This window comes from Tenrec ecaudatus, chromosome 3 (assembly GCF_050624435.1).
Source record: "Tenrec ecaudatus isolate mTenEca1 chromosome 3, mTenEca1.hap1, whole genome shotgun sequence".
Classification (NCBI taxonomy): Eukaryota; Metazoa; Chordata; class Mammalia; order Afrosoricida; family Tenrecidae; genus Tenrec; species Tenrec ecaudatus.
In genome coordinates this window covers 197,310,164-197,334,704 of record NC_134532.1, presented here as the reverse complement: position 1 = coordinate 197,334,704, position 24,541 = coordinate 197,310,164, and the positions used below count along the sequence as shown (strand labels likewise).

General features: G+C 50.8%; 1 protein-coding gene across 1 annotated transcript in view; it reads right to left on the bottom strand.

Annotated features, from left to right (window-relative positions):
* Positions 1 to 24,541, bottom strand: part of SEL1L3 (SEL1L family member 3) — a 142,200-nt gene that overhangs the window by 85,570 nt on the left and 32,089 nt on the right. Inside the window, exons 5-8 of the mRNA XM_075545010.1 lie at positions 24,077 to 24,135; positions 16,454 to 16,586; positions 13,721 to 13,853; positions 10,452 to 10,592 (exon numbers count right to left, since the gene is read on the bottom strand). Of these exons, the coding sequence (XP_075401125.1) occupies positions 10,452 to 10,592; positions 13,721 to 13,853; positions 16,454 to 16,586; positions 24,077 to 24,135 (466 nt within the window). The remainder of the gene's footprint in view (positions 1 to 10,451; positions 10,593 to 13,720; positions 13,854 to 16,453; positions 16,587 to 24,076; positions 24,136 to 24,541) is intronic.

Here is a 24,541-nt window from a genome sequence, read left to right as displayed (position 1 = left end):
ACTTGTCAGGGCAGGTAGGAAATGCTTGTTTAGTGAATGCAGAAGGGAAGGAAGGAATGACTGAATGAGTGACAGTGTATGGCACAGAGTGACTTCAAAACACCCTCACAATTTAAAGTCTTTCCCCGTGTGCCTTCGCCTTGTCAATGCCCACAGCAAGTGTGCCAGGCATCAAACATCTGAGAGCCCCATCCTTTCCTGTGGCCCATCTCAGACATGAACACGGCGGCGCTGACGAGGGTGTTCTACTAAGATCGATGCATCAGCAGAGCAGCCGAAGAAAACACACAGCAAGTAGAGCTCCTCTTGGCAACTAAAGCCACCAAACCAGTCTGGGTGGAGCCTTTGCCGCCTCGTGGCGCACACCGCGGTTGGCACCCTGGGTGTTCCAGGCTGTGGTCCCACGGCAGCAGACCCTCAAGCTTTTCTTCCAGGTGCCTCTGGGCGAGTTTGAACCATCAACCCTTCGGTTAGTGGGTGAGCCCCTAACCATTCGTACCCCCGCCCCCCAAGGGCTCCTTTCCTCTAACTGTGCTTGCTGGTTGCCACCACATGGATCCCACACGGTGATCCCAAGTCCTAATTAGAGCTGTGCAGAGAATTCTTTTTGCAGAGAACCAGCTGTAAATGTGATACAAAAATGACACAAACACACGTACCAAAAAAATCAAACTCACTGCCTGGCAGCCTACTAGGTCCTCATAGTTACCCTGCGGGACCTAGGAGAACTGCCCTGTGGTCATTACATAATCTGGTGTCGATTTGAGAAGATTATGAGTGAAGGGTGGAGTCCGGCCTGTCAATCAAGATATGACCAATCAGGTCTCTGTGTGGGCATGGCCTTCTCCTGAGAATTCTGGGAATTCCTGTATTTCCTCCTTGGCGTTGGGAGAGACGCTCTCTCTTTGCTCACTTCCTGCAAGACATCCCTGAGGAGAAGCCACATGGAGGCAGGCCTGGGAACTGGAGGAGCCACATGGAGACCCCTGCCAGCACTGAGATGCTTCTACCACCACTGACTTTGCACCCACTGGCCTGTGATCTTCCTGCATTGAGCGTCAGTGCATGTGTTTTGTGCGTCTGAAGAGGAATGTATAGATTGGTATGGGACATATGGGCTAATGTCAGACTTATGGACTTGATCTGGACTGGGATGGGGCGTTTTCTCAATATTCAGTTGCTCTTTCTTACAGCCAACAGAGTCTCTGAATTTGTTTCTCTATTTTACCCAGACTAACACACGCCTCTATTCTGAGACCCTTTAATACAGTTCCTCATGTTGTGGTGAGCGCCCCCTCCACCCCCCTACCCCACCCCAACCATAAAACTACTTTCATTGCTACTTCATAACTGTAATTCTGCTACTGTTACAAATCGGGCAACCCCTGTGAAAGGGTTGTTCTACCGCCAAAGGGGTCGTGACCCACAGGTTGAGAACCGCTGCTCTATGGGCTTCTGAGGCTGTGTGTGTTTAGGGAAGTAGAGAGCTTCATCTTTGTCTCTCAGAGAAGCTGGTGGTTTTGAACTGCTCACCTCACTGTGGGTAGTGCCACTCAACACCCACTACGCTGGCAGGGCTCCTCAAAACAGTGCCAGATACTTAACGCCACCACCACCCACTGCCATGAAACGGATCTGGGCTCATGGTGATCCGACGACACAGAGATTGGCTCCCTGGGTTTTCTGAGGCCCTCAAGCCTTCAGAGAAGCCCTGGTGGTGTCGTGGGTTACATGCTGGGCTGCTAACCTCAAGGCCAGCAGTTCGAAACCACGAGCCACACTGCCCGGAGAAAGATGAGGCTTTCTGCTCCTGTAAAGACTGACAGTCTTGGAAACCCCCAGGGGCAGCTCTGCTCTGTCCTACAAGGTTTCGGAGCAGTGGGTGAGTCGTTAAGGAAAGCCCCTCTCTCCCATAGAGAGGCTGGCAGGTTCAAATCACCACCTAGTCACTTAGGGAAAATTCGAAAGGAAGGGTGTTTGTGGATCTAGGAGTGACTACGCTGCCAGTCGTCTTCTTAGGGGTCCTCCTCTAGGAGACCAGAGGAGAGGCACGTTCACCGTACGGACTGACGTGTGTTTGACCCTCCATTGACAGAAGCGTGATTGCTGCTTCTTCCCTGCCCGAGGAAGTCCTGACACCAGTCTCTCTCTCGCAGTGGGGGGAGGACACTAGCACAGCCTTGAGCCAGCTGTGTTCCAGGTAGAGAGGTGAACCAGCGGTGTGTGCCCCACTTCCAGAGCCAGTGCCAGGCTCGCCCGAGGGGACAAGGCAAACAGGGCTGGAGGTAGAACAAGAGTGGAGGCCTGCTCTGGAGAATCACCGCTCCTGCACCCACACACCTCCAGGGGTGTCCCGAGGCCCCTGGAGGTGGCAGTGCAGGGCCCAGTGTGTGCCCAGCGGCCAGGGAGAAGGCCATACAGCCAGGACAGGTGTGGCCGCTGCTGATGGCAGCAGGCACGCAAGAAGGGCCTGGCGGCCCGGCATCACAGCAAGAACAACAACCCCAAACCAGCTGCCACAGAGTTGATTTTGACCGCAGGGCAGTGGGGGGGACCCACGTGTTGTAGTGTGGCCTGCACTCCAGTGGATTTTCAAGGCTGGGATCTTCTGGAAGCAGACCACCAGGTCTTTCTCCCTAGGTTCCGTCGGGTGGGTCTGAACTGCCAACCCTTCTGGTTAGCAGTCAAGAGTTTTCCTCTGAGGGCCGCTCAGCGACTCCTTCAGCGGGAACCCTGGGCCAGAGGGCGGCACGGTTCAGCCTGGGCTCCACCTCTCCCACCACATTGAACGATTCTGTAAAACCCGTGCAGGAGCAGACAGTCTTGTCTTGCTCCCTTGGAGCGGTGGGTGGTTTGGAAGCGCCGGCCTTTCGGTTAGCAGCTCAATGCTTAGCCTTGCGTGCCGCCAGAAGCCCATGGGAGTCCGATCAAACCAAAGTCCCTGCCATCAGGTCGATTCTGACTCATGGCGACCCTCCAGGACAGGGTAGAACTGCCCCTGTGGGTTTATGGGGCTATACCTCTTTTTTTAGTTTAATCATTTTGGGGGGGCTCTTACAACTCTTAGAACAATCCATCCATCCACTGTGTCAAGCACATTTGTACATATGTTGCCATCATCCTTTTCAAAACAGTTTCTTTCTGCTTGAGCCCTTGGTATCAGCTCTTTTTTTTTTCCTCCCTCCCTCCTTGCTCCCTTCCTCATGAACTCTTGATAATTTATAAATTATTATTATTTTCATATCTCATACCGACCGCTGTCTCCCTTCACCCATGTAGAAAGCCCTAGCTTTCTCCTGTGGAGGCTGCTGGTGGGTTTGAACTGCTGATCTTGCCTTTCGCAGCGCACTCTGCCCCCAGAGCTCCAGCCGGGAGCCTGTTTGAGCGAGGTCAGCTAAACGCATTCACTGTCCTCGGCGGGATGTAGCAGTTCCTTAGCACCAATATCCCCAAGTCTTAAGGTTTGGAAGCTTTTTAATAAAACTAGGGTATTTTTTCCCCTTCTTTTTTAATAGATTCTGTCTCCAGGCCTCTGTGGAGAATAAAGTAATTCTAAATTCTCATAAACAAAACTTTTGAACTGTAAAAATAACACGCAAACATTCTCATTAAGTGTATCTGCTTTAAAAAGACTGTTTTGTGAAAATGATTCACTCTTGTTCCCAATCAGCAAAACTATATTTAATTGTGACCAGGAACCCCATAAACACAATGTCGCCGTGCCCACGGGCTCCCAGTGGCAGACCCGCCTGTTTCAGGGGCGGGGGGGTGCCACCCCCAGAGACCCAACAAAACCGGAGGGGGGAGGAGCTGCCTCTCTCCAGCAACAATAAGCAAACTGGCACAGAGGTGGCTCTTCGGGGCGGGGGGGGGGGGGGGGGGCAAGCTGGGCCCTGGTGCGGGGGAGGCGTTCGGCAAGGTCTGGGAGTATTTATGGTCGTCATAACCGTCTTGATTCTCCTGGTCAGAAGGTGCAGCTCACCTTCCCATGGGGCAGAGGGCATGCCTCACAAGACCCACAGTGCCACAGCGGAGAAGCCTGGGAGAGGTTGGCGGGAGAGACGTGGGAGGTGTGGGGGAGTCGGGGATGAGCGGGGCCGCAGTGGTCAATCGAGGGGGCACACAAGCCAGAGCTGAGGGGAATCCAGAGCTACTGAGCAATGCCCTTCTGACCCCCACCCTGTTCCCGGAAAGAGAGAGAGAGAAAGGGGAGCTTTACCAAGAGGTAGAGAGAGACTTGTGTTTAAAAGCAGACCAGGATGCAGCCCGTTTTAGAGTCGTCAGGAAAAACCACACGGATCCTATTGCGGAGTCGTTCCTGGCCAACGGTGACCCGGCAGAACAGAGTAGAGCTGTAACCCCGTCCCTGCTGGCTTCCGAGGCTGGAAGTCTTCCTGAAAGCAGACCGGGACCTCTCTCCTCTGGGACAGCTGTTTGAACTGCCAACCTTTTAGTCAACAGGGGAGCCCAGGCTCCTATGAGCCATCGAGCCAAAAACCCAAACTCACTGCCATCGAGTCGATGCCCACTCAGAGACCCCCCCACCCCCCCACCCCGAGGACAGGGTGGAGCTGCCGTCCTGTGAGATTTCTGAGACTGCAAATTTACAGGAGTAGAAAGCCCTGTGCAGTCTTTTCCCTGCAGAATGGCTGCGGGTTTGAACTGCTGACCTTTCAGTTAGTCCCCCAATGTACAATCACTATGCCACAGGCTCCTCACAGCAGGATTCGTGTCCAAGTCCCCTGCGTAGCTAGCTCTGGGATTTGCCCTTCCATCTCTGCTGTCATCCATCCATTATCTGTTTACCGACGAATCCATCTGTGTTACCAACTACATAGCTATGTATGTTACCAGCTATGCATCTTAATATATATATATATACATATAAATTTCATCTATTTTCTTTCCCCCTTTTCCTCTTCTCCCTCTGACCCCAGCATCTTTGTAATCCCCGGTCTTCCTTTTTTGGTGTGGAAACAATTTTTCTCAAATTTTTCTTTTATAATGGCGGACTGATCAAGTATTTGCCTTTCATTAGATTGACTAACTATAGTGCATGACCCTACAGGGCAGCGTAAAACTGCCCCTGTGAGATAGCCAAGACTGGAATTCTTTATGCTTCCCACAGAGGAAGCATTGAACTTCTGACCTTGTAGTTAGCAGCCCAAAGTGTAACCACTACACCACCAGGGCTGCCCTGTAGAGATGACAGCCTTGGAAAGGAGATGGGATAGTCCCACCCTGCCCCATACAGTGTCTCTGCGTTGATAGAGACAGGTAAATGAACTCCTTGCCAACCTCAATCTTTTCTCCATTTACTAACAGGCTGGTTATTGGTTCCGTTGTGAGAATTTGTGTTTCTTTTATGGTGAAGCCTGTATTCTTGGATCCTCATCAGTAAGTGCTTCAAGCAACTCTTTGGCTCAACAAAGGTGGTATCACCTGCCTATTGAAACTTGCTAATGAGTCTTCATCTAATCCTGATGCCACATTCTTCTTCATATACAAGGGGGTACCCCCCAAAATCAGAATTTTTTCAAAGTCATATATTTAAACTTTTTTTTTTTACAAAACAACTTTATCACCTTCAAAATACTCTCCATTACATTTCATACATTTGTCAAATCTGTGATTCCATTCTTGGGAACATTTAAAAAACTCATCTGTATGGAGGGCTGGCAGCACTTCCCTTGTTTTACCTTCAGTTCTTCTATGTCGTCAAATTGCTATCCTTTCATGTCCTTCTTCATTTGCAGAAACAAAAAGAAGTAGCCCAGAGCATGGTCAGGTGTGTAAGGTGAGTGGGGCAAGAGAGGAGGCATGCTGTTCTTTGCCCAAAACTGGCGCACTGAGATGGCTATGTGAGCAGGTGGATTGTCGTGGTGTCAAAGCCAGTCCCCCGTCTGCCACAAATCAGGCTTTTTTGGTCGCACACTGCTACATAATCTCTCCAAAGCCTCTAAATAGAAAGCTTGATTAACAGTGGAATAAACTCCAAATGCATCACCAGTCGACATTTTCATCCTTCCAGGAAGCGGACGGATGTCCAGAACGAGGATTGTCACCACTCCACATTTCACCTTTTTTGACACAAGAGAACCACTTTTACACTTAAGTTTTTCCCATAGCGCTGTCCTTGTAAGCTGAGTTCAACACTGCATGAGTTTCTGCGGCATTTTTCCTGAGCAGGAAGCAAAATATCGCAGCTACACGCTGTTCTCTTAAATCAGTCATCACAAAAAACAAGGTTCGAGCAAAATTGCTTTTACAAAAAAAATTCACTGACCAGAGAGAACCTTACCAGGCGACGCCACTGAGTGCACTAACTCACAGCAAGTTGTACAGTGTTTGGGAAAAATGTGTATTACAAAAGTTCTGCTCTGCCCAGCACAATTCTGGGTTTTTTTGGGGGGGTACCCCCTTGTAGTCGAGTCTTTTGGGTTATTTGGTAAGGATACAGATAGAAGAAGTGCCGTGAAAGAATACAACCCTGACACACACCTTTCCTGATTTTAAGTCATGCTGTCATCCTTGTTCTGTTCAAAAAACCATCTGTCTCGGTCTGTGTACAGGTTCCACGTGAGTAAAATGAGTGTCCTGGGACTCCCATTCTTCCCAGTGGTGTCCATATTTGGTGTCCATGATCTACATCGGCCAATGCCTTTGCACAGTCATGACACGGCAAACATCTCGCTGGTGTTCTCTTCTAGCAGCCAAGATCCATCTGTCGACGGCAACGGTATACCTCGTTCCACATCCTCTTCTTTGCTGTTAGTTCACCTTTCTTTGGAACGGGCACCAGTAGGGCTCTCTTTCCGTTAGTTGGCCAGGTAGCTATCTTCCAGATGCTTTGGCATGGACAAGTGAGCATCTTCAGGGGCACAGCAGTTTGTTGAAGTAATTCAATTCATAGTCGGTCAGTTTCTGGAGTCTTTGTTTCTTCCTGAATCCCTTCTGTGCAGCTTGGACTTCTTCCTTCAATGCCATGTTTATCAAATTCTACCTCTTGAAATAGTTAAATAGCAACAAATTTTTGAGGGAACAATGAGTCCATACATTCCTTCCATCATCTTTTGATGTTTCCTGTGTCAATATGTGGCCTATGGAATCCTTCAACACTGCAACTCAGGACTTGATTTTTTCCCCTTCAGTTCCTCAGCGTTAGAGATGCTGAGAGTGTTCCCCCCTGTTGATTTTCTAATTCCAGGTCCTTTGGTTCGTCAGTCTCACTCACTCACTGCCATCCAACTCACAGTGACCCAAGAGGACAGAGTAGACCTGCCCTTCTGTGGGTTTCCAAGGCAGAAAGCCCCGTCTTTCTCTGTTGGTGCAGGCGGTGGGTTCCAACTGATGGCCTGGCAGTCAGCCACCCCACTCAGAACCCACGGTGACCCCGGGGCTGCTGAGTTCAACCATCTTCACTGTCCAGGGGCCTTCAAACTAATGCCGGCATTTTGATGTCCACTCTGTCCATTCAAGAACAGTTCCAATTGTCTGTCAGCTTTATGAAACCCAGCACCAATTTTCTCTTCTTTTTTCCTTCTGTCGAGTCTGCCCTTCAAGGTCAAGGACGACTGCATGTCCTCTCACTGATCTCTGTGAAGTCCAGCCAAGTCCCTGGACCGACAGTATCAAATGACCGTAAGTGAAATATCCTGTATAGCTCAAATCCTTCCTACACGTGATGGCCACTGCCTACAAAGTCGGTCCATTCAACTGGACGCTGCCATTCCTGGGAAGTTTTCTGCAGAGCAGACGGCCATTTCTACATTGCCCATCAGTGGCCTGCACCACAGTGATCGTATCCAGCTAGTAACTCCTTCCTCCATCTGCACCGCTCCAGTTTCTCCCATCTGCCCAGTGGGATACTGTGCGTGCCTAACTACCAAGTTAACACAGACCGCCACGGGCCTAGGCAGGAGCCCTGAGAGAACGAAGAGAGTCCTGAGGATACTCAATGCTTGTGTCAAATTGGGGCTCTGCATTCAAGTACCACAACAGCCCAGGCAAGCTGCTGCTATTGGGTGACGCCAAGTTGATTTTCCACTCACGGTGGACTCTGACCCCAGGAGGAGCAGGATGCCCGTCGCTGTAGGGTTTCCGAGGCTGTGGTGTCTAAGAGGGAGTGGATGACCAGGTCTTTCTCCCACAGGGCCACTGGGCGGCTTCAGAGGCCAACCTTTTGATTAGCAGCTCAGTGGTCAGCTGTCCCGCTTCTGGATGGAGTGCCCAACGCCGTCTAGCCAATTCCGACTCCTAGCGACCCCGTGTGGTGATTCCAAGAGTGTAAATCACAAGAGCAGGTGGCCTCACCTTGCTCCCAAGGGGCAGCTGCTGAGTTGGAACAGAGAGCCTTTTTTTTTTTAAGATCATTTTATTGGGGCTCTTACAACTCGTAACGTTCCATACGTCAATTGTATCTGACATATTAGCACAGTTATTGCCATCACTCTTTTCCAGACATTTACTTCCTAATGAGCCCTTGGGATCAACTCCTCTCCCCTCACCCTCCACCCTCGTGGCCCCCCGAGAGATCATAAATTGTTATTATTTTCATATCTCACACCGACCCCTGTCTCCCTTCCCCTCTGGTTTCTCTTTTCCCCCCTGGATGGGCATGTGTGCTTATGTGCCAATCATTGCGATAGGTACTCCCTCCCCGCCTCTCCTTCCCTTCTCCCCACCCACCTGGCATCGCTATGCGCATTCCCACCCCTGGCTTCCGCATGTCATGAGCTTCATCTCCTGCCTATACCCATGTCCATGCTCCCATCCAGTGCAGAGTGGGAAGCAGCACTGAGGTCATGATAGTGGGAAGTGAGGAGGCCTTAAGGGATCAGAGTCATATTGCGTGCTCCACTCGTGCTCTACTGCACCGATTGACTCATCCCCCCACCCCCTCTGTAGGGAGATTGTCCACAGATGGGCTTTGAGTCTCCACTCTAACCCCCTCATTCTCACCACACATTTTTGTTTGTTTGTTGTTGGTTATGAAACTTCTGATGCCCTTTCCCAGTCCCGATGACACCACATGATCACTGTGATTGTGCTTTTTCCATGTGGACTTATTGCTCCACTGCTGGATGGCTGCTTATGTAACTTCAAACCTTTAAGACCCCAGATGCTATATCTTTAATAGCTGGGCACCATCCTCTGTCTTCACCACATCTGCTTATGCACCCATTTTGTCTTCAGCGATCGTGTCTGGGGTGGGAGGTGGGGTGGTGAGCATCACAAAATGCCATTTTGTTAGAACAAAGTGTTCTTATATTGGGGGAGGGTATGAGCTGAGGCCCAAGGCCCATCTGCAGCCATGGTGTATTGCCTTATAAATATATGTACATAGGCCAATACCTCTATTTTTAAGGATTAATGTATTTACTTAAGTACACACGTCTGTTAATACCTCTATCTATAGCTTTGCTTCCTAGAACTTACCTGTGTTTCCTTTTGCCTCCTCCTGCCCCACCATCACTTTCCCCTTCTTTTACCTCTTAGTGCTCCCTCTCAGCTAGACTGGTGTTGCTCTAACACTCACAGGATCTCTACACCCTCCTAAATGCTGGTTTCAATTCCCTGGTTGTTCCCCAGAAGCAAGGACCTTTTGGTGAGAATTCCAATGCTCTTCCCACAATGAAGGCAAACCAAACCTACCACTGTCATGGGAATTCTGAACGGAAACGAAATCCTTTCAAGAGATGTCAGCCCCATCCTGGAGCAGCTAATGGGTTTGAACCACTGGCCTGGCAGTGAGCAGACCAATGCCTAATGCCCAGTGCCAGCGGGACTCCTCGTCAATGAAGTCAAGAAAGCAAATCACTGCCATTGGGTTCATTCACACTCCCAGCAGCAGCACTATCAGGCAGAGTAGAACTGCCCCTGTGGGTTTCCAAGGCTCTAAATCTCTACGGGAGAGAAAGTTTCCTCTTTCTCCTGTGGAGCAGCTGGTGGGTTTGAACTACTGACCTTACGGTGAGTCAATGGAATAGCAGGGGATAAAAGAGAGGGAGGAGGGACTGTGGATAAGGGAGAGAAGGGAGGTCTCAGGTGGTCAAATCTTTGGGAGTTTTTTGTTGCTGGTTTTTTTTTTAAAGCTATCAATGTGCGCTTTAATACTAATCTGTAAGGGGCAGCTAACTTTTTTTTTCCTCTTCCTGTTCTTTGAATCTATGGCAATGTAGGTTGAGGCCAGATGTGGCAGAGGGCTGTCTGTCAGTGACCTCTGTCTTAGGAAATGACTTACGCCATTCGTACATGAGAGCTGCTGTGTTCCACGTTGGAAGGGAGTACAGCTATGCGGGAAGCTGTGGGCACCCAAGCGCAACACTGAAGTCTGAAGTCACACTGGGATGTGGAGACGACGAATCATGAGGAGGGATACACCACCAAGACAGGCGAGCGAGACACCAACGTCTACCCCAGGTCCAAAGGCTGAGCAAAGACTCACTCACCCGTCAGCAGGTCCACCTCCTGCAAGGTCTGGAACAAGCTGGGGTGTTTGGCTTTCAGCTCCTTCTCCCAGGGGATGGCTTGGCACATCACAGGCCTCCCGTACCTGCGAGTCAGGTCCAGGTAGGCATTCTGGAGGTCACCTAAACAGAAAAGGAACCATGAGATCCTTCACCCTTTGTTGTCCTTAGCTTCCCACCTCAAGAGACATCTCTTCGTGTGACTCTTCTATCCCTGTCTCATTCATTCCCACCAAATCACGGACGGGGCCATGAAACTGGGTGTGGGGAAGACGAATGGAGGGGCCCATTCAGGTTTTCCATTCCCCCTAAGAAGAGGCACCCATCAGAGGGCGCGGAGTGTCCCCGTCTGAAGTGGAAGCAGAGCACCAGAGACCGCAGCACCCAGAACATGAGGCAGAGCAGAGGAGCCATGACAAGACCATGAGACAGAGGGGTGGGTTTCCCAGCCCACAAATAAGGCAGATGCCCAGGGAAACCACATGACTGAGTGGCCGAGGATCAGAGAGACATGCCTGCCAGCGTGGTGCCGAAGAGTACTTTGGGTAAAAGGACTGTATCTGCACCATTCTGTAACCTGCTAGCTTCCCTAGCAAATCCCCATCATGTAAGTGCGGCGGGGTCGTGGCAGGGGACTACCGAACCCAGGGCGGAACAGGGTGCCCAGGGCAGGAGGGTGGTTGTCAGAGCAAGATGAAGAAGGCTGGAGGGCAGGAACATACCTGGCCTCTGCCTGTGACCGCCAGCCCTCCGTTTCCTCAGTTGCCAGCGCCCCACTCACAACACCTCCGTGCATAACGCGAAGAGAGCCACTGCCCACTCTCGGGCCATCCCCCAGACAGACTGAAGAGCAGACGTGTGTCAGCCATGTGATTTTCACGGGCTGAGTTTTCCGAAGTAGAGTGCCAGGCCCTTCTTCCTGGTCTACCATAGCCTGGATGTGTTGCTGACCCCCGCTTAGCATCACAGCACCGGGCAAGTCTCTGCTGAGAGGGAAGCCTGAGTCTTGGGCATGGATGGCGGGAACACGCCTGGCTACTGATGTCAAGAGTTCGCCCAAAGGCACCTTGGGATAAGAATCCTGCCCATCTGCTGCCCAACACTCAGCCCTTAAAGGGCCTATGGAGCAGAGCTCTACGCGGGCACCAGCAGGACCACCGGGAATTGGGGTCAACTCCATCCCTCGGGGTTTCCACACCAGTGTGCAGTGCCCATCTACCGCCTCTAGAGCCCTTCTTCCTGATGCACCTTGGCTTTGAGTCGATGCCAACTCATAGCAAACTGAGGATGGGGTAGGTCAGTCCGAGAGTCTCCGAGACTGTAGCTCTTTACAGGAGTAAAAAGCCTCGTCCTTCTCCCAAGAAGCAGCTGGTGGTTTCAAACTGCTGACCTTGCGGTTCTTCCTAAAAGGAGCTACAAACAGAGGTAGGGCTTCAAGTATCTCCGGATGCTGGCTTGGACGTTTCAGGGTTTTGAATTTGGCCGCGATGGCTCTGCCTCGAGGTTACATACTTGGAGCCAAGTCCCAGGGCTACGTGCCAAGGTAGCCGATGGCTGTTGAATAATTCCGCCGAATGAGCAGCTGGCCTCGACCTGGGCCCCGGGAGGCCAGTATCTAGGCCGCTTTGTTGGCAGTGTGCATTGAAGAGCAAAGGCCAACAGACCCCTAGGGAGACAGGGCACCGGAAGATGCTAGAGGAACCCTCCTACTGCCCCCAAAGAGATGGGCAAGGGCAGAGCCACCCTGCTCCACAGAGTGCTTCGCGGCTCTCCCACCCCACCTCCCATCGCCTGCCTCCTACGTGTCCATCCTTGCCACTATGCGTATCTTCCTCCTCCTCTCCCAACAGCACTGTGTTCTCTGGATGATTCAGTGGCCTGCCAGAGCAGCTGGGGACCCATGGAGCCTCTCAAGCTGAACTGCGGAGGTGCAAGCACCCCTCGTCGCTCGCTGGGGCAGGACAGCAAGATTCTGTCTGCAATGTTGGTTGGCAAAATGCCTCCCGGGAATTTTACTTGCAGAAGGGCATAGGCGACCCATTCAATTGGCCTCCCGTCAAAGCAGACGCTCTTCAGCCCAGCCTTCCGAAAGCCCGCCACTGCTGGCCATGCTGACTCAGAGTGACCGGTGGGGCAGAGGAGAACCAACGGCTTGGCGTCTCCAAAGCCGGAAACCTGCACGCAAGCAGACCGCCACACCGTTCTCCGAGGGCACGCCCCAGGGGCTTGAACTGCCACGTTCTGGGGTGGCAGCAAAGCGCTTTAGACCACTGTGCCCCTAGGACTCCGAGAGCCAGAAGTCAGGCTAATGAGATTTTTGCCTTGTTCTCTGGGAATATTATTGGGAGACACCAATGCTCTGAGAAGAACATCATGCTTGGGAAAGTAGAGGGGCAATAAAAAGGGAGATGGATGGGTACAGGGGCTGCAACCACAGGCTCAGGCACTGGCACCGTGGTGAGGCTGGCGCAGGGCTGGGCACTGTGTGGTTCTGTGGCGCAGAGGGCTGCCACGATGAGTGGGAGCCGACGGCAAGGCACCCAACAACAACACCATGGGAAATTACCCACGTCTTCCAGAAGGAGTCGATTTCAAGAATTAAAAAAAAACAAAAACCACCACTCAAACAACAAAGGCACAGCTCGCCATTTCTCAAAGCGACTCTTCAGATATTAATGGCCCCAAACAAAAGTGCACCGATGGGGAAAACATTTCTAATGATGAATTTATTTTCCAATCCATGTTTATTTGCGTGGACCGTTCTGGCATGCTGAGGGGTGGCGGGTAAGAAAGCAAGGCCCTGCGAGGGTCCAAGCCTCTCCCCAGCATCCTTAAACTCCAACCACCCTGGTGGAAGCCACAGAGACCATCGTGGTTCTTCTTGGCTGTGGCTGGTCTGCTTGGTGGAAGGCCACCTCCCCCGGCACCCTCCTGTGGCAGGCTCCCGGCTGCCCTGGCCCCTTGGGAGGCTAAGCCAAGTCATGTGTCAAAAACTCAAACTCCCTGCCCTTGAGCTGATTCCAACTGATGAGACCCTATAGGACTAGGTAGACTTACCCCCATAGGTTTCCCAGGTTGTAACTCTTTAAGGGTGTAGAAAGCCTCCACGTTCTCCGATAGTGGTTTAGAACCACGGACCTTTTGCTTAGCTGCCCGACTCATAGCCCATTATGCTACCATAGGGTCTGGGCAAACCTCATTCGAAAGGAGCCAAGCACTGCTGGACCCCTCTCCTGAAGCTCCATACTTACACGTCCTCTCATCCCCGCCGCCCAGCCGCACCGCGGATGCAAACGCTGACACGGTCCCTCGAACCTCGGCGCAGCTTTCAAAATATAATCTGATTTGTTCAGCCAGCTGCTTCTCCAGGAAGGGATTAAAAATCTGCAAGAAGCCAAGAAAACCGATGAACAGTAGTCTCCAAACGCCCATGGATCTCTTGTCTGACCATCCCTAAGCCCAACGTCACCCCATGCCCAGGTGCCTGCAAGTTCATCCAGACTCAGGGACCCCACGTCTCAGACCAGGTGTGAGTGTGTGTGTGTGTGACCAGGTGTGTGTGTGTGTGTGTGTTGCTCAGGACTCACTTCTAAGCGTCTCAGACCAGGTGTGTGTGTGTGTGTGTGTGTGTGTGTGTGTGTGTCTCAGACCAGGTGTGTGTGTGTGTGTGTGTGTGTGTGTTGCTCAGGAATCCCTTCTAAGCGTCTCAGACCAGGTGTGTGTGTGTGTGTGTGTGTGTGTGTGTGTGTGTGTGTGTGTGTGTGTGTGTGTTGCTCAGGAATCCCTTCTAAGGGTCTCTCACTCACTGTCACCAGTCATTTCAACCCTGTAGCACAGGGTAGAACTGCCTCTGTGGGTTTCTGAGAGTGTAGCTCTTTTGGGGGCTAGAATGCCTCATCTTTCTCCAGGAGCGGCTGGTGGTTTCGAACTGTTGACCTGGCAGCTAGCAGCCCAAGGTGCAACCACTGTGTCATCAGCATTCCTGAGATGCTTCTCCAATCTGCCACTCCCTCAGAAGCCACCCTAGGACTCCCTCCATCATGTCTGCAGAGCCCCTACAGCAGCAGTTCTCAACCTGTGGGTCGCTACCCCTTTGGGGATGGAATGACCCTTTCACAGGGGTCACCAGATTAATAACAGTAGCAAATGACAGTTATGAAGGAGCAGCGAAAATAATTTTACGGCTGGGGGTGGTCACCACAACACGAGGAACTGTATTAAAGGGTCGCATCATTAGGAAGGTTGAGAACCACTGCCCTAAAGGGTCAGGGCTTCTACCCTCTAGTGCCCCCTGCTGCCCACTCACCCTAGAAAATCCCACTGTCCCTCCCATGGGTTCCACCGAGGCATAGTCTCCTCCGCAGGGTGGCTCCAGCTCCCAGCCCAGCACCTGCAAGGCCATGCCTGAGGGCAGGAAGCCCAGAGAGACCACCCCATGGTCAAGTTTCAGCAAATCCAGATGTCCCCATCGCATGCTCCCTCCCACATACTGTACGCATATCTGAATTAAAGCTTATCTTTGGGGATTTGTTTGATTACAGGCCCAAAGAGACTCAAGGACTGGGCCTGTCTTACCTCTGGGGGTGTCAACATTGGAGACTGGGACCCTTGAGAGCAGTGGTGGGGAACTGTGGGGGGGGGGTTGTTTTGTTTTTGTTTGGGGTTTGTTTTAATTTTTAGCCCAGGGCCATTTGGAGATTTGTATCATTTGAGAGCCATACCGAATTCAAAATTAGCCTGCTCTATTTAGTCAAACAATTCCTGAACTTGGTGACAGAAAATATCAGCATGCATTTGCACACCGCCAAACTATGTCTTCCTTGTAAAAATTCCATTTCTGCTTTGCATTCCAGTGTAGCTCTATGTCAGTGTTGAGTTTTCCGTGCATCAGTATCCACTTGTATGTGCTTGCCATGACAGGAAATGCATGTCTGCCTATGGACCCACCGTCTTTAAGGCCACGTCATTTCTCTTGGCCCCGCCAACCGCGAGCACAGAGCCTGACACACAGTAGGTCCTCAATAAGCACAGGTTGCACAGTAAGAGAATTGACGTTTTCCATTTTCATAGAACCTTCTTCAAAGGGGCTCAGAAGGGGCTCCATCCCCACGTCTCCTGATAAGACATTTGTTCCCCAGAGCAAGCCCCAGAGAACCGGGGGAAAGAGAGGAGAGAATGGCCTCCTTCAGGCTCCCGCCTGCGCATCGGTTCTGACTCACTGCGACCCTGCGGGAAAAGTAGAACTGATCCCAAGGGTTTCCGAGACCGTAGCTCTTTAATGAGAGCAGACGGTCTCATTTTACACCCATTGGGTGGCTGCTGGATTTGAACCACCAACCTTTTGGTTAGTAGCCTGAAACTGAACCCACTTGGCCACAGAGAAAGCAACCATGGTGGGGCTCTATTCTGGTGAAGCTGTCAGCCTGGAGGCCCAGGCAGCTCCACTGGTGAGGGGTCTGGGGAGTGGAGCCAAGTACCCCAGATGGTTCTGAACATGAAGCCACACCCCCAGCCTGCCCCCCCAACCCCACTCCCAGCGAGCGCCCACGCCTGCACCTCTGAAGAGAGCAGCAGCGAAGGGAAGAAGCAGGGTTATAATTTACCGGGGCATCGCCTCTTCTGATACTTTAAATAAAAGCATACCAGAGAAGCTTTACCAAGTAGCGAAGACTCTCGCCTTTCATTAGCTTAATCACTGGATAGGCAACCGCCTGATAAAAATCTACTCTATAATTAAGCTAGTCGTTATTAAAACAGAGGAAGTAAATGGGTTCCATTTTATGAGTACTAAATGAACCCTGCGCTAACAGGAATCTATTATTGCGTTTGCTGGGGGGAAAGCCTTCCTATTAATTACATTTGATGACAGCTCATGCGTGCTCTCACTGGGAAACATCTTTTGTTTACTCGGGGTCATGTGGCCCAGAGTCACCCGCTCACACCCTGTGGGTGCTGCAAACTTCTCCTGGGTCCCCCGGGCTCACCTGGGCAGGGTCCAGGGTGCGCAGGCGGTAGTACTTCAGAGGGCCAAAAAACCCTTCCGCGCCGGCCACATACCTGCTCCCTCCGATCATGAAGTAGCCCGCAGTGTCGTTATAATGGAAATCCTCCCGAAAGCTGGAAAAGAGAAAGGATTAGGGGGGTCAAACAAAGGGACCCCAGACTTCCACAAGCCCTTCACTCTGGGGTTGAGCAGATGTGAGTACTGTGGGGCCAGGCCAACTTGGGCAAAGAACCCAACTACGAAGGCCAACTTGGGCAACGAACCCAAATGTGATTGACAGGCTATGAGACTTTGGACCAGTGACTTAACATCTCTGAGACAGAGTTCTCTCATTTCTTCAAACTATATTTTTTTTCTTAAGGGTGGTTGCAGTTGGGTTGATTATAATTCCAGGTAACCTCAGGGGTGTCTGAGTAGAATACAGGAACTTAGGGTTTCTCACCAAGAGACCCTCCCCCCTAGACCTTTCTGCCAAAAGACTTCTGGGTAGAGTGACCTCGGGACCTTTTGCTAACAGCTGAGCTGTGTCTACCACCTAAGAAACCAATGCGCTGGCATCGAGTCGATTCCAACTCATAGCAACCCTACAGGGGAGGGTAGAACCGGCCTTGTGGGTTTCCAAGACTGTAACCATTTACTTTCCCCAACCAAGCGGCTGGTGGTTTCGTAACGCTGACCTTGCGGTTACCAGCCCAATGTATAAGCCGCTCTGCCACCTGTAACATGACAGGACTTTGTCCCTGAGATCATTAAGAGGAGAAAGTGGAATGTTCTAGTGGAAGACATCTAAAGGCATTGTTGGGTGGTGCTCAGCGCCTAGTCCTAAGGTTGGAGGGTCAAGTCCACCCCGAGGATGCTTGGACGAGAAGTCTGGTGATCTGCTTCCCCAAAGTCCCGACCTTGAAAGCCCCGTGGACACAGTTCTCCTCTGACACACCCGGGGTCGCCAAGACCCGGGGTCTGGGGGTGGGGGAGGGGTGTTTCTAGTGAAGGAGGCAGAGACGACAGCCAGGTCTAAGGTCTTGGCCAACAAGAAGAGATCAAGCTAGGTGACCTGATGGCAGCTCGCATCAGGCGGATGGAAGTGGAGGATCAGGAAGTGTGTGAAGGAACAAACGCTCTGGCTGGCACGTACACAGCGCACGAGGTTGGTCCTCGCACCCTTGTGTACAATTCCCTGGGTGTGGGGAGCAGATGGAGGCACTGCTAGAAGCAGGGCATCTAACGGTACCCTTTTGCTTAGTATTGTGATTTTTAGAAATCATTTATTTCACCACGTGCATCGAAAAGTTTGAGAAGGAACTCAGCCATGGATGGGCAGGTGAGAGCAGAGAGGAGGGAGGGGCAGGGCAAGCATCTAGTGGGAAGCCAGGCGGAGAGGAAAGAACCAGAAAGCAGAGGGCAGATGGAGCACCGTGAAAGAAAAACAGACTGCTGGGCAGGCTGCCAGGAGCCCGGGGAGGGGAGGGACGGAGCAGACAGGGGACAACGAGCGGCAGTTGGATCAGAGAAACCAGGCGGGCTGAGGGGCATCACAAGAGAGATGAGCTTTCTGTGAGCAGAGAACCCCACCCCTCGAGGGTGGGCCTGCGGGGAGAGTACGGATGAAAGGGTGACAGCATCAATGACTGACAAAAACTAACACCTCAAAGTTAAACAAACAACTCCCAGACCCAGTGAACAGAACTGTGCTGTGGGGGGCTGTACAGCTGTTCTGGGCAAGCGACCACTTGTCTGTCCATTTGTGGTACGGTGGTGGCTTGGGTGTGGCTGTGATGCTGGACACTATGTCACTGGTATTTCATATGCCAGCAGGGTCACCCAATGGGAACAGGTTTCAGTGGAGCCTCCAGACTGAGGACAATGAAGAAGGACTTGGCTCCCTACTTGGAGGACAAAGGTGCTGAAAACCGTCTGCATAGCTTCAAAGCACAAATACTGAAAACTACACAAAGGAAGCAGAGCAGTGTTGGAGACGCTGCTGGCAGAGGGGGGCAGGGCACTGGAAATGTGCCTGAAGGGGAGCTGACTTCTTGGAGCGGAGTCGACCAAGGTGACTTGAGTCGGGTGAAGCCTGCGGGAGTGAAGCCTTCAGCATTTTGTTTGCTGATGGGCGTGGCTCAAGGGAAAGAAAAACAGCTGTAAAAAATCTCCTAGTGATTGGAACGTGGAATATGCAAAGTATGAATCTTAGGAAAATTGAAAGTCATCACAAGAGAAATAAGACGAATAAAGGTCAATATTCTGGGCATTCATGCACTGAAATGGACTGGTGCTGGCCATTTTGACTCAGAAAATCATGTGATTTACTATGCCGGGTGTGGTAGTTACAGAACGTCCTGTCAACTTGTAGTGTAAGTGTGGAGTTTAACCTGTGAATCAGGTCACAGCCTGATGGTGCCTCCTTGAGGGCGTGCCTCCTCATAAGGAGGGTCCTGGGGACCTCCCCTTCTCGCTCTGCTTCACCTTCCTGTTGACGAGACACTTCTAGCCACGCTGAGGATAGCCAGAGATCGGGAGATGCATCCACCACCATTGGATCTACAGGACTTTGCACCCACCAGCCTGTGATCTTCCTGCATTCAGCATCATTGGGTGTGACTGCCAGAGTCTGAAGAGGGATGTATGGACTAGTCTCAGACTTATGGACTTGATCTGGATTGGGCTGGATTTTTTTAATATACAATTACTTCTTGATATAAAGCTCTCTCTTACACACTTATGAGTATCCCTGGATTTGCTTATCTAGTCAATCTAGTCTAACACATGGGGACTAACACAATCAAGAAGAAAAGCATAGCATTCATTGTCAAAAGAGAGATTGCAAAATCCATCATGCTGTCTGTGATAGGATTGTATCTACCTACCTTCAAATAAATACAATCAATACCATTATTATTCAAATTTATGCACCAGCAACAAAAGCTGGTGAGGAAGAAATAGAAAACTTCTACCAATGACTCCAATCAGAAATTGATCAAACATGCAATCAAGATGCATAAATAATTATTGGTAACTCAAATGCAAAAGTTGGAAACAAAGAGTTGGAAACAAATGTTGGAAAATATGGTCTCAGTGATGAAATTAAGCTGGAGATCACATGATAGAATTTTGCAAGACCAACGTCTTGTTCATGGCAAATACCGTTTTTGAGGAACACAATACATGGATGGAATACACAGCAATCAAATGGACGACATCAGTGGGAAGACATGAAGGTGAAGCTCAAGATCAGCAGCTAAAACCAGGCCGGAGCTTGACTGTGGACCAGACCACCAGTTGCTCATACGTAAGAAGTTCAGGATAAAGCTGAAGAAAATTCAAACAAGCCCACAAACGCCTAAATACCACCGTGAGGCCATCCCACCCGAATGTTGAGAACATCTCCAGCCCAGATTGTCTGCAGTGAACACCAGTGACAGAACGCCTGGTGAGCTGCAGGAGGACATCTAGGCCATCATTCAGGAAGAAAGCAAAAGGCCCATGAAAAAGGCAGGAAAAGAAAGAAAAGATCCAAGTGCCTGTGAAAAGAGACGCTGAAACTAGCTCTAAATCGTAGCCCAGCTAAAGCCAATGGGAGAAAGGATGAAGTCAGAGAGCCCACTAGACCGTTTCACAGGGCGGCCCAAGAAGGCAAAGACAAATATAATGAAACGTGCAACGACTTTGAATTAGAAATTCAGAAGGGAAGAACACTCTCACCGTATCTGAAACAGAACCAACTCAAGAAAAAACCCAGCCTCCAGTTGCAATCTTGGAAGAGTCTACAGGAAACATCTTGGATGATACCGGATACATCAAGCGAAGGAGGGAAGAAAACACAGTCAAGAGAGCAGAAAGAACTAGTCGATATTCCACCATCTCTGGAGCTAGCCCGTGAGCAATAACCAATGGTGCTAACCAAAGACATCCACGCTGTCCTCAATTAGCCAAAACAAGACTCCAGGAATTGATGGGACTGAAGCAATTCAGAAAACTGATGGAACCCGGAAAGCACTCACTCATCAACGCCAGGCAATTTGGAAGAAAGCTACGTGGCCAACTGACTAGAGGAGAGCCCCATTGGTGCTGCTGACCTAGAAGTTAGCAGCCTAGTGCAGAAGCGCTCGCCACCAGGGGGCGTCTTTGGACGCACACAAGGGTCCAGGAACGCGCACCCAGGGGCTGTGGAAAGGCAAGGCATCCTGTGCACCGTGTACCGGTTGACAGTCATCCGTTCCATGGACAGAAACTCAGCTGGACTCTTCCTCAGCCCCAGAGGGCTGCTTTCCAAGGACTCACACCCCTGGCCAAGGTTCTTTCCTCGGATCTGGCCTGAGGAGAGAGCCAAGGTTCACAGCGGACGAGCACACTGCCGCTGCTGCTAAACCTGCTGCCCTCAGAGGTGGGCACCAGCTCCCAGGGACTTCTCCGGTGGGAGAGCTTAGAGCCACACCCCCACCACCCCAACCCACCCGGATACTTCTCATCTTAATGTTACATCTTGAAGAAAAGCCCCTGGGGAGCTGGTCTAAATTCGGACCCTCTTGGAATGCGCTCAGGTGACTCATCCAATTCTTCCACGTGCTGGGAAATGGATTTGTTTAATAGCTGTCTCCCCAGCTAGAGTGTTTTCTCCACAAAGACAGGCACCTCTTTGGTTTACCGTCTTAATTCCGATCCAGAATGATGTCTCAGGCAGTGCCGCGGGAGAAGGGCTGCTACAACCTAGAAACAAACCACTGCCATCTAGTCCTTGTGACTCAAAGCAGCTCTAAATAAATAAAACCCTCGTCTCTCGGACATTGAGTTGATTCCGACCCACAGCGACCCTATAGGACAGGGTAGAATGGCCCCCGTACATTTCTGAGACTGTGCCTCTTTACAGGAATAGAAAGCCTCATCTTTCTCCCTAGAGCAGCTGATGGGTTTTGAACTGCTCGTACTGGGGTTAACAGGCCATTGCACCACCAGGGATCCTATTGACCCAGTAGGGCAGCCAAGGCTGCCCCTTGGGCTTTCCGAGTCTTTAAATCTTTACAGGAGTAGACAGCCTCATCTTTCTTCTGAGGAGCAGCTAGTGGGTTTGAACTGCTGACTTGGTGGTTAGTAGCCCAATGGGTAACGCAATAAGCCACTAGACTTCCCTGGAACAACCGGGGGGTGGGGCGGGGGCTGCAAAAGCAGATCTCCACACTTTATTCCGGATTATTTGTCATAGTACAAAAGCTTTCCATTGGCCAGGAAGGGGGGGGGGCGGGGTGCTAAGTAATTTTTATTCTGAAAAGGGGGCAGGAAGCCAACACGTTGGGGACCCCATGCTCTACAGAGTGGATGTTGCCCCCAAAATACGTTGGATGAACAAATGAATTGAAGAGGGATAAATGAATGGATCTGTCAGGAGGAGTCTGCAGTTACCACTTGTCCCCTGGGGTGACTGACAGCTATTCATTAGCGTGGATGCTCGGTACACTTCACTGTGGGTCTCTCTGCAGCACGGGGAGAGGGAACAGCTTCGCCAGGGCTTCTGTTATAAGAACCACCACCCAAAATAGAGGGGGTTAAAGGGCTCCAGGAGTCAGTCAACCAGAAAAAAATCCATGAACAACTTAATGGCTGGTCCTGCTCAGAAAGCAGGGCTCTTGGCAAGAAGATTCTAAAATACCTAACCATCAGGCCCCCGGGGGTCTCTGAGTTGAGTGAATGGCTAGCATCCCCGGCTCTAAACAGAAAGGATGGTGCCTCCCAAGAAAGACCTGGTAACCTAACAATAACCATGTCATAGAACGTGTCGCTGGAAGAGAGTCCCCCAAGGGCCACAGATCACCCCATCCCCCTGAGAGAACTCTCCGTCATTCCATATTCCTGGCCTCTTCTGAGACGATTCCACGGCCACTGGCCAGAGAGTAAGACTCAGAGCTGTTGGACTCCTTCCACCTGGACTAAACCCGGGGGGACTGCTTCAATATCACAACCAAGTCACCTCCTGGCTTCCTCTTCCCAGGAGAGGTCATCCACTGTCAGACCCTTTCGACAGGACTCTAATCCTTCCATCCAGCCATGAGAGTAGAATTGCTCTAGGAACCCAGAGCCGAAAACAGTTCCCTGGAAGAAAAATGTGACCAGGAAGAATGAAATTTTAGAAAACCCCCAAAACCAGAGGGTGCATGTCCTCCCATGTCCCTGTCTCTGCCTTCTAATCATCAGTTTTCAAGAGAATTGGTGTTTGGACCTCTGAGGGACCCAAACTTGTTTGAAGAGATAGATTTCTGCACAACACAGTGACGTGATTGATTAAATTCCAGAACAGCTAATTTGTCCAGCCAATCCTGGTATATTTTAAATAATTAATGGTGCTTTGGGGTAAGCATTGGGTTGCTAACTACAAGGCTGGCAGTTCGCTCCCACCAGCTGCTCCCAAGGAGAAAGATGAGGCCGTCTATTCCCGTAAAGGTGTACAGCCTCGGAAACCCAGAGAGGAAGTTCTGTGCTTGTTGTCAGGTGCCATCGTGTCAGTGCCAACTCAGGGGCCCTGTGCGCAACAGAACTAAACCCCACCCAGTCCTGTGCCAGCTTCACACATCTTCTTACGTTTCTGCCCATGCTTGCAGCCACGGGGTCAATCCATCTGGTCCACGGTCTTCCTCTCTATCCCTGCCCCTCTACTTTACATGCATGATGTCCTTCTCCAGGGATGGTCTCTCCTGATACGGATCCTGATAAAGTACGTGAGACAAAGTCTTGCCTTGCTTGCCTCTAAGGACCCCGAAGGGGCAGTTCTGTTCTGTCCTATGGGGTTGCCATGAGTTAGAATCGACTTGGCCACAGTGAGTATGGTCTTATACACACAGCGCTTGTAAGTTTTGTGTCTGGGCTGTAGATTTATTCCTAGATATTTTGTATATGTACAAGGGGGCTTCAAGAGTGATCTTTCCATCGAATTTTCCACCCAGTTTTTGAAGTCCCCCACACCCCCCACCCCCTATACAGGATCTAGCTGCGAGAAGGTGACCCGATTCCCCGGAGGGCACTGCTTCCAGGTTTCGACACTCGGAAACCTCACCGGATCCATGGACGGAGAAGCAAATTTTGTAAAATCATGAAAGCCAAGGCCAGGGACTCTCAGTTTCTGTAACTCTCGCGGAGAATGGTTTTATAAGGATGAAAAGTTACACCAATATCAATCGCTGCACACATTTCAAATTTAGATTATAAACATAAATATGAAGACTGTCTGCTTTTATGCTTGATACGGGGCCAAAGTTTCCAGCCATTCTCTACAAGCAACATTAATATTTTGATCTATGTTTCAGAATCCTTTTGCCAAAGATAATTTTCAAAGAAAATGAATTATAAAGTAGCGTGAAAGGGAAGAATTTACAACGAGAGCTGGAGAGAGTTGTGGTTGCTCTTGCTTAGGAAAAAGGGTGGGGGTGGGGTGAGACTTCATGGATTTTTTTTTTAAGTACAAAGACTAGCTACAGGGCAGAGAACAGTGCACGCATGGAAAAGCTGAACGAGGAGGTGTGGGAATTATGCGGGAGTTGAGCTAAAGCAGGATGATTCTTTTGCTATCATCCTGCAACAATTTGGGATACAGAAGAAAGAAAAAAACTGCACTTACCTAATGGTCTGATTATGGTTGCTTTTCAAATCCTGCCCCAGGCTGGTGGTTACTACAATCTAAGTTGGGAGAGAGATACACAGAGGTCAGCATGGCTGGGTCAGTACACATCGTAAATGCAGTCCCTGACATCAATGATGCAGCCATGTATTGGGGCAAGCCTCGCGCCTCATGGGTTTGTGCAACAGCCGAGTAAACCAAGAAGAGTTCATCCACTCTAAGCAAACTCACTGCCATAGAGTCGATTCCGACTCACAGTGACCCTGCAGGACAGGGTGGGACTGTTTCTGCGGGTCTCTGAGGCTGTAACTCTTTACGGGTACAGAAAACCTCCTCTGCCTCCCTCGGAGCGGCTGGTGGTTTCCAACTGCTGACCTACAATCACTACTCCAAAACGGCTGCTAAGAGTTTACTAGCCCTGTGTCCACTTTACAACTTGAGAAATGGAACGTCCCCGGAAGACTT